The 12733-nt window shown below is 39.4% G+C and overlaps 1 protein-coding gene across 1 annotated transcript; it reads left to right on the plus strand.

Moving 5' to 3' along the window:
- Positions 1-4369: 4369 nt before the first annotated feature.
- On the plus strand, positions 4370-7394 carry SPC25 (SPC25 component of NDC80 kinetochore complex). Its single transcript, XM_069861174.1, has 6 exons — positions 4370-4563; positions 4654-4719; positions 5500-5646; positions 5789-5893; positions 6179-6277; positions 7213-7394. Exons 1-6 carry the CDS (start codon positions 4410-4412, stop codon positions 7341-7343), a joined length of 702 nt encoding a protein of 233 aa, XP_069717275.1. The 5' UTR covers positions 4370-4409; the 3' UTR covers positions 7344-7394.
- Positions 7395-12733: the final 5339 nt, after the last annotated feature.

Raw genomic sequence — 12733 nt, forward strand, 5'->3', positions numbered from 1 at the left:
TCTGATGATACCATCATCTCCTATTATCAGAGTGGCAAGATGAAAACTTCAGTCCTTTATTAGGCTTTACTATTCAGACATACTTCTATTAAAGATCATCTGTGTATCTGAAACAATTAAAATCAGAAAACAAAAGCAGTTGTATAGAAACACTGTGCAATTCCCTACTGCTTTCTCCACAGCACTTAAAGCTAAACTACACAAGCTATGGAGACAAAGACATGAACCACTTAACTGTTTCTGCTGAAGAGAGACTTACAGGCTTAACAGGCCTTTATGATGTGTGGTCAGGGAAGTCACACGGAAACATTGAGTAGATTCAACAAACAAGGCATGATGATTAAATGGACTTAGAAGACACCTCTACCTGACAAAATCTCACATTTGGCTATTAAGAGACTGGTTTTAAAAACTTTTTTATGGATGTCTGGGTTTAGCATGCAAAATGTCTGGAATCTGAGGTTTTCTTCTGGTTTTTAGTCTAATTTATAAAGAATTAAAAAAATGAGTGGAAACGTCAAGTTGGTGGCTGAGTAACAGCAACCTTAGTTAATACACCAATTGTAGTGAGGTCAAGTCTAAAAAACTACTGTTCTATTACAAAAAAATATTTTGCAGTAAGTAAGTTTCCATCAAGACACAATGCAATGTCCTCAGGAGGATCTATCAAGCAATAACAGAGATCACTTTCCAGGCCCTCTTTAATGCCATCATTGCTGCTCAATAGTATCTGAACCACTGCCTCTCTGACGCAAGGTGTGCAGGACCACTGCAGTAACTTTTTGCATGTTTCCTTTATTCATAAATATAGAAGCACCCACACGGTATCCACTGGGCTAGCGTTGCATCTGCTCAGGGCGAACTCTTCTTCAGACAGAACCAGTCAGGCACACCTTGGTTCCCCAGAAACTCAGTATAATGTTTGAAGGTGCACCTTGGCAATGTGTCAGTCAAGCAAGCTCTTTTAGTATAAACGCTAAAGGACTCCTGATATTAATTTTAATTTTAAAGATTTTGCCGCTGATTCATATGCTGCCAGTTATCTTTCTGGTCAAAGATAGGAAGATAAGTACCTTAGACATAAGCACCTTAGCTGTTAATGGCAAACATAAGCTTTCATTTTCTCCTACATACTTTCTGACTGATTCAGAAGCTCCCACATCCACATCTTAGACATAACATGTTTATAAAAGATGTTTTCAACAAACAAACCCCAATAAATCCACTGTCTACAAAACAGAAAACATGAAGCTTTTGGAACGGGTAAGCAGGTTTCTGTAAGAGAGGCAGTTCAGGTGATGTTCTCATTGTGCCTGGGAGCAGGCATGATCCTCCTTCATCCAAGAGGCAATCAGCAGGTCACATGAGAGTCATCTGATGACGTGCTTATGATATTTGGCAACCTATATAAGTCTGAGACACTAAAGACTTTCCTAGCTCTAGTAACCACTGGAGAAAAGATGGCAAAACATGTCTTGAAATAACTAATTTAAACTAACAATTGAGAAACACTTCAATAGGCTTTTTCTCCTGTCCCCTTCTCTATGCAAAGCACAACAAAATGCTTCTATAACGCACTTTGTATTTCAAAGTCACTTGAGATAATATATTAAACTATTTGCCGTATTTTAGTACATGGAATTGTGAGGAACACTAGTGATCTGTATAAAATGGTCAGAATGTGTACGCAATTAAGTTTTTAAATCAAAGCTTTGTCTTGTTTTGATATTATATAGCCAAGGTTTGGCCTTCACAAAATCAAAAGAGGTCCTAGTGCAAAGCAAAAACCTTGAAAATGCCATCTGTTCATATAAAGAGTTACTAATTTATTGATATTTCCTTGACTTATTTTATTTGCCAAGATACAAAACCACAGACTATCCAAAACCTCATATATCGTTGGTAATAATGTAGAAACAAGTATCATGTTGAGGATCACTGAAGGGAGGCTAAATTGTTTATAGCTGCTTTACACCTACATATTAGAGCAAATATTGCATAACAGGTATCAGGTGTTGTTAAGCAAATGTTTGCAAAGGAAGGAAAAGCCATCAAAGCAAACATTTTCCAAAACACTGTTAATGGAGGCTTATGTGCAGTCTCTTAACTTTCTGGTACATTATGCTTAGTTAATTGAACAATAACATTAATTTCCACATCAGTGTTTTCATTGGCACTGGACCAGCTACAAGGATTAACTAGCAATTTAGTAAATTCACACGTAGACATGTGCATGACAACCAACAGCAATTTGCTTAGGTATGAATATTTTCCAAATGGAACACTGAAAAGATACACCTTAATTTTGGATCTAGTAGGAGAGGAATCTTTCAGGAAGCTCTTCCTTCCTTTCTTCCTCCCTCCCTTTCTTTTTCTTCTTTCCATATTTCATGCCCTCACGCATTCCCCATGGAACTCAGGCAGCCCTAGTTAAGGTCAAGCTTCTTTAGGGCTGGGCTGACCAGCAGAGGTTTAGCAAGCACTAATATCAAACAGTTGCTTTCTCTTGGTTCTGCCACCTTAATCTCATATTTCTTACTTAAGAATCACTGTCATGATTCTGTGCTACAAAGTAAACTACATAAATACAGGAAACTATCAAACCTGGTGTTTGCAATATAGCAGTAACTGCCAGACTTGTTTCTATTTGTGCGTGTTTTTATATGAACCAGTGTAAATGATACAAACAATGTATGGAATACAGTTGTGGCATTTTCATGAAAAAGCCTCACCTAAGGCATTCTAGTTATCTTTATGACTATGAAGTTATGCTTTTTAGGAATCACAAGCAACCTAGAGTTTACCAGTGAATAAAAATCCTTCAGGTTCCATAAACTACAAGCAGAAATGGAGTCTGGACCCAGAAGGGCAACAATTTCCAATGTATCTCTTTTGTTCCCTTTCCAATAAAATCACTGCTTTATTTATTACCATTCTCTAATCTCTGAAACTAGCACCATGCCAACCATTGCCTGGTGAGGTCAGACTCAGTACCCTAGTCTATTTATTGGCACCAGCTCTTCAGTTTTGTGTCCCCTTAGCAATTTCCACCTAAGCTGCAGTAGCTCTCCAACCCTGAACTACGGCTCACCATTACCCCTTAACCCAACACCGGAATAGCCCAGTACGGACTTGGAGCTAGCAATAAAAGAAAGCAACAGACCTCTTCAGTTTGATTTCAGGTTAACTGGCACCCTGCTGCTCTCAGCGCACAACTCAAAACCAAGCACCCTATGGTTATAAAGGCACCCATGAAGAGCTGGTAAATTCAAAAAAGGGCTGTGTGGTGCAATTACGTTGTCTCCAGAAAAGCTCATTGTGCTAGAAACAGGGTAAACTGCTGTCAAAATGTTCTTCCATCCATGATTACCACGGGGCTTGACAGAAGAGACATTTAGAAAACATTTCAGAACAAGGGCTAGCGTTACGATAAGGTTAGGTGCCGGTGTTTCTGACAATGGAGCCTCTTGAATCAGAACTCACAGAGGATTTAAAAAGCACGTGACCTGTACTAGCGTGGCTCACGAGGCCACATTTCTGTTTGTGGCTGGCAAGATCTGTCATTTTTAACAGAAAACTAAGACCTGGTAAAATCACCACGATTGTTAGGTGTGTACTCGTACTGGTTCACTCAGCCGCTATTGTTATATTAATCCTGAACCTCGGGTAATCACACATGCCATCCTGGTTATCTTTTCCTCCCTATCTCTCCTCCTCTATCCGGTGCATCCTGACCCCAAACCCCTCATCTTTCAATTGTACAAGTCGAAAGAGGCCTGGGCACGGTAGCTCTGGGAAACACCCCCTGCCTTTCGATGAGCAAGTCGATAGCTCGTGGATGGGGGATGCGATTCGCCCTTCGACAACGCCCGGTTCCAGGATAAACCCCCACGCCAGCCCCGCCGCCTCAGCCCCGCCGCCTCAGCCCCGCCGCCTCAGCCCCGCCGCCTCAGCCCCGCCGCCTCAGCCCCGCCGCCTCAGCCCCGCCGCCTCAGCCCCGCCGCCTCAGCCCCGCCGCCTCAGCCCCGCCGCCTCAGCCCCGCCGCCTCAGCCCCGCCGCCTCAGCCCCGCCCTCCCGCCATGGCGGCCCCGCCCCCTCGCTGGCTCCCTCGCTCCCTCCCTCCCGCCATGGCGGCCCCGCCCCCTCGCTGGCTCCCTCGCTCCCTCCCTCCCGCCATGGCGGCCCCGCCCCCGCGGCCCGCGCCGTTCCGCCCCGTTCCCGGCAGCCCCCGCGCGGGCCGCGTCCGGGCCAATGGGCGGGGGCGGCGCCGCCGTTTGAAACCCGACGAGGCCGAAGCGCGGCGGGGACCTGCGGGAAGAGGTTTTAGCAGCGAACCAAGGGGAGGAGAACAGCCCCGGAGGTTTATCCTGGAGCCGTGAGTTATCGCCGCCGTGGTCGTGGCAGCGTTATGGCCAGTAAAAAGACGGAAGACGAGATACTCCTCTTTGAAAAAGAGATAAAGGAGTTTTGGGTTAAATTTAAAAGCGTTTACGGCCCTGAACAGATCAATCAGACTTTGGCGCTGAGAGATTCGTGCAAGGAGTCCATAAAAGCGCTTTCGGGTAAAAAGGCTCCGTGTTCCCGTTACCTCTGCTGCTTTTCCGAGTTATCATAGAACTTCTTCAAATAACCCAAATAACTTTCCATTACAGAGAAATGGTCCAAGAAGCTGAAAGAAGGGGACCTGATGATTGATAAAATTCAGCAGTATAACAATGGTACAGTATGGTGTTTTATTTATTGTGCCCAATACTTCTAAAATTAACTTCCTACGGATCAATTTAACATGCTTGCCATTTTAAAAGGTAAATTACAACATCGGAATGAAGACGGAGTTAAAACCAAACCTATTTGTTTGGTTACAAGTTGTAAATTGCAAGTCAAAAGTTATTTGTTGGAAAACATTGATGATGCAAAAAAACTAGAGATCAGGTAAAAGTTTTCTGTATAGTGGTATTGACACTTAAGTATGTAAAAAATTGAAGTACCGGAACCTGCTGAAATTGCTTAGTACACATATAATATTATGAGGTTACTTTATGCCGCTTCTGTATTAGTTATAGAATGCAGTCAGCCTATCAGCTGAGGATTAACTACTTTGAATTTTGTAGTTAAACTTCAGAATATCAGGTAAAAATAATGGCAACTCTCATGTCAGTCAGTGTTTCCATTCCACACTTTCTGTCAAATTATTTGTCTGTGGACAGGATCCACCATCCTCATGCTTTGAAGATGTAAATAGTGCTGATGCCAGAAACAAATTGCTTCTGATTAAAGTATCAGAGGACCCTCCCTACTTAGTAGCTTGTCTTTTGAATAACTTTCACTTTAAGGTTTTATTTGATACTCTTAATGTTGCTGTGCTGACTTTCCAGTTGAGAAAGCATGCATTTCACTGGATTTTTATTCAAATGAGTAATCTCAAACTAGGCAAGTACTAAATAGCAGGAACCTATGCAATAAACTGTATTTGTTCATATTTTCTTGCCTCCTATCAGAAATTCTTCAGCAGAACCAACGCATATCAGAAAATCAAGAGCGTTTTACAGAAATAAAATCTAACCTAAATCAACAAGAAGAGCAGAAGAAGGACTTGACTGAGAGCATCCAGGAGCTTAAAGAAGAGTTGATGAAGAAAAAGGAAAGTGAGTAAGCAAAAGATAAGATGATTTTCTTAATTAGAGGAGGAATTGTTTTCAACACTTGCTCTTGATATGTTTTTCTACTACTTTTTACGCGTTTCTTTTACCTTTACTTTGATATTTATGGTGGCTTTTAAAATTCTAGTAATATCTTCTAAAAACAAAGCTGCTAAGGAGAGATTGGAACAACTATGCAAGTCCAAACTATTGTTTGAAGAGCGGCTTGGGCTGGAGATACGCAGAATTCCCAGTAAGTGTCTGGAGTTTCTCTGTGTAGCGATAGAATGTGGTTAATTGTGGATTGTGCAGTGAAGAACATGTTAACTTACACAGCTGAAGAAGTTTCCCATCTGGGGTATTACCATTGTCTCTCAAATGGAAAAATAAAGCATGTTAAAATTTGTCTTTCAAAGAGACAAAGTTTGCTTAATTTGTGAGTACTGAAAGAATATTAAGTGAAACTCTAGCTTAATATGTGATTTTTAGCCACTGGTAGTGGTTAACGGTGTTAATTAATTCTTTGTGTTTGCTTTAGATGAACAGTTACAGTTCATATTCAGACACATTGACCACAAAGATCCTGACAAGCCATATATGTTTACCCTTTCTATAAATGAACAGGGAGACTATGAAGGTATGTGAATCCTAACTGCTTAAGAGGGCAGAATCTGATGCCCTTATGTGAAAAAAGGGGGAGAGGAGCAAAGTAAAGTTTAGTTATAACCTTTATCTTCCAATTTCTGAATGGAAAAATCTTGCAATTGCAATAAATATTTGCTAATGAAGTTTCTCTTGTTAATTTATATGAAAATATAGCTGTATATGTTTACTCACCTGGGTGGAGCTGTTGTTTACTTTGTATCAAGCAGAGTAAGAGAGAGAAGAGATACAGGGATACACAGGTGTTTAAGTTTGTAGTTTGTTGCTTCTTACCTTTATGCTAGAGTGTGTGTTTATGCTGACAGACACATTTCAACCTGTGCGAGTAGCCTAGAGGGCAGAGAAAAACTATGTTTGCCACTATTGTAGGGAACCCTTACAGTTGTGTGACACAGGTTAAAACTTGAAATCCAGCATTCTCCTTCTGCAAGGGTACAACCTTTGAGATCTTAAAGCAGCTTTTGCAGTACGGGTCTTATTTCAGTTATGAAGAACAGCAGTAGTAGTTTGAGTATTGTGCTGCGTGACTTCTAGGTGGGTGCTGCAATTCAAATCTAAACTCTGTTGAAGTTAAGTAAACTGTGTTGAAGTTAAGTTTATCACAAGATGGGCTAGATCAGTTTTCAGTCTGCCCTCCTGAGAGCAATAAAAATGTTTAGGAATGTGTTTCAGTTTTTGAGCAGGCTATAGATTACTGGAAAGCAGGAGCTTAAATTCTTTGAGGTTTTGTCTTTGCTGAAAGAAATTACTTAATGGGTTACTCAAAAAATACTGGATAAAGATAAAACATACAAAGATATCAAACTGCACTTGTATTTCATAAGCAGGGAAAAACACTAATGTTGATTTTTTTTTTTTTAATTTTTATTTTATAATAGTCTAATCTTTTGGAAATTTATGTCATTTTAGTGACTTCCTGTACTCCTCCTCTGGACTGCATAGCAGAGTTCCAGCTCAAAGTGCGAGAAACTAACAACTTTTCTGCATTCGTTGCCAACATCAGAAAAGCCTTCACTGCTTTGTCTTATAAATCTGCGTAAAACTAGATTGCTTGCACTTTTTTTCTTTCCTTCATTATTGTGAAAGTATGTATTTATGTCTTACTCTTATTTCTAAATAAAGAGAAATAACAAACAGTTTTTGTCCGCTGTCATCTAGAGACATAGTGTAGTAGTATAAAAAGTACAAGTTCCTTTAATGAATATCTTCATATGTGTAAATTTTACGTCATTAAGCTACTTGCTTTACTGGATCAATGATCTCCACTTAGCTACCCCAGGAAGACATTAAAAAGAAAGTACTTTCTGTAATCTGTCTCCCAAAAGCACAGAAGTGTCTTTCACGTTTGTATGTGGTTGGAATAGACTTGAAACCTACCAGAATAATGCACTGGAGTTTAGCAATTACTTCAGTGATCTGTGACACAGGTTACTGATCTTAGTTTTTACCCTGTTTTGTGCCTTCCCCTGTTACAGCTCATTTTCATGTGCGTAAATTCTTTTTCTTTCTATCTGTTAAACTATATATTTTACTGCCTGTTTCAGATTCTTGTCTGGGTGCCTATTTCTGTTGTGAGTAACAAAACTCTTTGACATGCATTCTATTCTGAAATAAAGTTCTTAATAGAAGCAAGTGGGAACTTTGTATTGATTTGATGAGAAATCCTAGACCCGAAATAGAACCCTGCTGTAGCCAGAAGTTCCCGTCCCCTAGAACACAAAACCTTGCAGACAAGCCGGCCTGAAACTTGAACTGTAATGGTGAATGAGTAACACTAAAAAGTAATACTTTTACTGAGCGTGTTTTAGAACAGGCTAGTCATTTTGCTTTATTACATAAAGCATGCTGCCGTAAAGGACTATTTTTCTTTGTCCGTGGAAGTCTTAAGAGATGACAAAGCCCTAAGTATAATGAACTGAAGTATGAAATAGGGTAGTTACAGATAAGCTGTTAAGGTACATAGATTATTTATCAAGATGACTATTACTGCCACAGTACTTGGCTTTGTTTAGAACATTTTCTATCTTATTTGCAAGTCCTTTTCACAAAATATTTAAATGGACAGCTGCAACAAGAAAGAAAACTATTCACTTGATATTATAACACAGTTCAAGTAAAATCACTAAATTCAGTCCTGGAAATTCCAGTGAATTAAGACCATTTCAATAAAAAACTAATGCTGATCACTCCACTTTGGTTCACATCTCAAATGCAAACAGCATTTCCTTTTGAAAGGTGACTAAACTAGGAGATGCTCTCAAAACGTGTTCCTGTTGCTACTACTATGTAGTCCATAATGCAGACCAGAGCTGGTCCAAACCAGTATTTGGGGCAGATATTGATCTTCCTGATTACTAATAGAACCAGAGCAGCACTCACTGTTCTTGCTCCAACCAGTAATCATATGCTTAAGCAAAAAACTCCAAAACACATTTCCCCCCACCCCCCCCCCCTTTATTCCCATGTCTTCATCAGCTTAATGTGTAAACCTGGCCATGTAGGCATGTTTAAATCTGGTGATGCTAACGAGATACTCCTACTACAGTTGAGAATATTGCCCAGTCTGACATGAACTGCATTTAAATCACTTGGTTTGTCTAAACAGTATATTTTGTTGGATACAGCACAGACTGCACTCAATGTGTAAGATGGCTAAAGAGCATCTTAATGAAAAACAGTAACCCATGTTTGCACACCTTGGCTTCAAAAAGAAGATAAACTTTCAATTCCTTCCTGTAGGACATAATTTTCTATTTTCTCAATGATGCATTGTTTTCCTTGTATGTCCTATCGACTTTTTGCTTGTACTGCAGCCGTCGGCTGTACACAAAACGAGCAGCAAGAATGGTAAGGGTGCCAACATTACCGTTTTAGAAGAGAATGGCAGCAGAGATTACTAGGCATTACTATAAAGACATCTCAAATGAAATAAATTCTCATTTTCTGCCCTGTCTATAAATGCTATGTGCTCTTTGAGGCTTTTGTAGCCAAGAATGGGACAGAGGCACACACTGGGAGACTGCCTTCAAGTACTGGGTCTCGTTCATAAGCAGATTGTCTCCTTTTCAACTATACTAACAGGAATATTTAAATAGCAGCTTTTTCTTTCAATTCATTGGTTCTACCACTGAAAGAAAGCTGTAGGCCCTTCTATGTAGGTCAATAGACTAGCTAGTAGTTTAAAAAAACGCATCCAACCAGCTCTGCACTTTCCATTTCTATTTCCTCTCCCAGGTGCTACAATTGCTGTATTGCCTTGCTTGGTTGGTATCTCTTATTCTCTTCCTTTCTTGTACAGCAACCCTCACCTTCCATGTCAGAAAGCCTATCCCTTTGGGCTTTGCACTAAATGGCATTGTCCCTGTATCCAGAATGACTGTATATCTTATTTTACAGCTCTTTTACAGAAGCAAAAAGCTAGGCAGTGCACAGCCACATCATTTCCATATTTCCAAGTGGAGCAGTTTATTCATTAAGGGTGTAAATATTGCTCACATGCACTCTGTAGCGTATCTGATCTGATCATCATTTTCACAGGAGAAAAAAATAGAAACATGCCCTGAGTAACAAAGACAAATGCTCAGACTTACTCTTCTCATGTTCATCCCAGACATGAGTAGTTGGTTTATTGCTTCTAACAAAATTATTTTGCCAAGATTTCTATGTAGAGAACATAAAATATATGACAACCACTGCACTGGAATTTACATTCCTAGGAATCGTTTGCTAGAAAAGATTATGTGCTTGGTTGTAAATGTTCTGTGTGTACGCCTAAAGCAAGAAGTAAAGTTTGAAATATTTATTGTGTGTAATTTAAACCTTTACAGATTCTTTTGGAGTTTGAATAATGAATCTGCTTATATTTGGCAAGGCGAATCGGATGCAGATCTTACTTCATCTAAAGCAGAGTCAGGCATTCCAAAAGCAGGTAAAAGCTAGGAAAGTGTAAACAATAGATTTTGGTTTTTACTTATTATACAATATGAAGTAAAACTGGCTTTTGATATCCCTAGAACAGTCTTTATGCTAGCTGAAGATCTGTCTTAAGTTATTAAAACCTTTGTATCTTTATCAAATGCACTTAGTGCATTGAATTCCACACATCTGGATCTGTGGCAATTTGGACATTTCTTTTTGTTCTGAAGCTGCACAAGACAGTGATATCCAGTAACAGTAAGGACAGCTAGGAGAATACTATATACTGACCCAACAGATACAATAATTGGGACATCAGTGTACTGGATATCATCCAAATCCAGACTGAAATGTCCCAAAGAGCATATGGGAAAGCTCTTGAGCTCTAAAGCAATGTGCAGTTTAGGGACTATGACACAAACCAACCACCACCTTCCAGCTGGTGCTAGCACTCCATCTAGCAGGATTTGGTTTATCTTAAGGCAGATATAGATTTTAGTGATGACTCAGTAAAGGCTTTTCCTTTTTCATAAATGGGTTTGCCCAACCTAGAAAGTTGCTTTCCCTGTCACACTGCTGACCTGAATGTAGCTCCCAATGGTCAAGCCTGAAATGCACCATACAGAAAACAGCTGATGTACCAGCAATCAGCACCTCACCAAATTTATCTCATCATATAAAAATCTGGAATAAAAGTTGTTGAATTTATTAGATGTTGGAAATATATTGTGAATTTAAGGACCGTTGGGAAGATGATATTAAATGTTAATAATGCATGAACTAAGTGCATTTAATCACAATTTTTTTTTTTTGCATGCTAACCAGAGGTCAGATTTGAAAAGAAATCAAACTACTCCAAGAGTCCTTCTGGCTAACAGAACAGTTTTATTATACACCTACTCAACCAAGACTAGAGGTGGTTAAGCTGAGTTTGTTGATATTTTTCATAAAATCTCTTAAATGTTACTGGACATATTTTACAAAGCAAACAAACAAGTAAAGGCAACACTTGTGAAAATTAAGAAAGACATGGAAGTTATGCTGTGCTTGTGTCATATTCCAATTGTTTTATTTAACTTACTCTCTTCTTGAATGATTCAGTGAACTTGGTGAATTTATTCAGTACCTTAATATTGCCTAAATTAATCTGGTCATTTGAATACTCTAAAATTACCGTGAACTCATTTGTGAGTGATTTACAACTTTTTCAAAGCCCTACAGAACCTGACAGAACAAACGTACACACACATACATGACTTAGTCCCACAGGCAGATTACAGTACATTCGTTAACTGTATGAATAAATCATACTGAATAATTATGGTAATACTCTTACCTTTTTGAAAGCAATTGTTGCAATCCAATTACATCAGTTATTGCAGACTATGATTATATGTCTGAAAGGCTGGGGGGGGGGAACAGCTCTGATTGCCAGACAGTGAGACTCCTTCTTTTTCTTTCCTATTATCCCTAATCACTCTAACAATTACACACAAAGAACCGTTTAGGATCATGAGCTTACAAACAAGTTGTTCCAGCAGACCCAGAGGCAATGAAGCCTGATTTCCAGCAGATGTGTGGGTTTGTCCTGAAAGAGAGATACTCTCTTCACTGCAATATCCCAGCTCTTTCCTAGTCTTCCTCCTGGATGAGCCAGCACTACTCCCAAATTCTGCTAGTTTAGCCTCTGCACCTTGCTTACCCTTCTTCCCGTGTGGAGCATTGACTTGTGGTTCTCTCCTTTACCTGTGTGGTGATTATCATTGGTCTGTAAGAACATCAATAGCTGCAACACAATCTTCTTTTCAGGTGTAGGGTAATTGAGCAACAGGTTCAAAAGTTGTTAGGGAAACTGACTATGCTAAAAGTAGTGTTTAATTATGCAAATGTGTAGTGGGTTTTTTATATGACCTTAAACATATTTTAAAGTGGCTATGCATCGAAATCATGAGCTGAAAGAAGATACTATTAGTGTTAATTTGATTTCCTTCCTCTTCAGTCACAGCATGTTGAACAACGCTAATTGCTATTGACTCACCTGTTTTGTGACTGATGGATAACTCCCTACATGGGAACCTGCTCTTTGACTGACTTGCCTCAATAAATTCTTTCACACTTTCACTTGATCATGGGCTTGGTTCTTCCCTATCCAGACTCTTTTGCACCACAGCTTCTGCTGGAATAACTAGTTCGGGAAAGAAACAGGTCTGCTGAACAAATACCAACCATACATTTGTTTTGATTTAGAAGCATGCTACCCTTTATCAATGATGGCAACTCTCATAAAGGATTCCAGGCATTTAAGGTCAAACTGCATATGCTAACATTTTGGCTAAGTGAAGAGTAGGTAGAAGTGATAGAGAAGTGACCTCGTGGGTTGTGTACTAGCTGTCTAAGTTAAAGCACAATACATTAATGTAAATGCTTACCTCATAGGTTAAAAATAAAAACAGGAAAATATATAATCCTTAATTTTCCAAATGAAGAAAATAAGATAAACTTGCTTGTCTAACTC

Source organism: Phaenicophaeus curvirostris, chromosome 7, assembly GCF_032191515.1.
Source record: "Phaenicophaeus curvirostris isolate KB17595 chromosome 7, BPBGC_Pcur_1.0, whole genome shotgun sequence".
Lineage (NCBI taxonomy): Eukaryota > Metazoa > Chordata > Aves > Cuculiformes > Cuculidae > Phaenicophaeus > Phaenicophaeus curvirostris.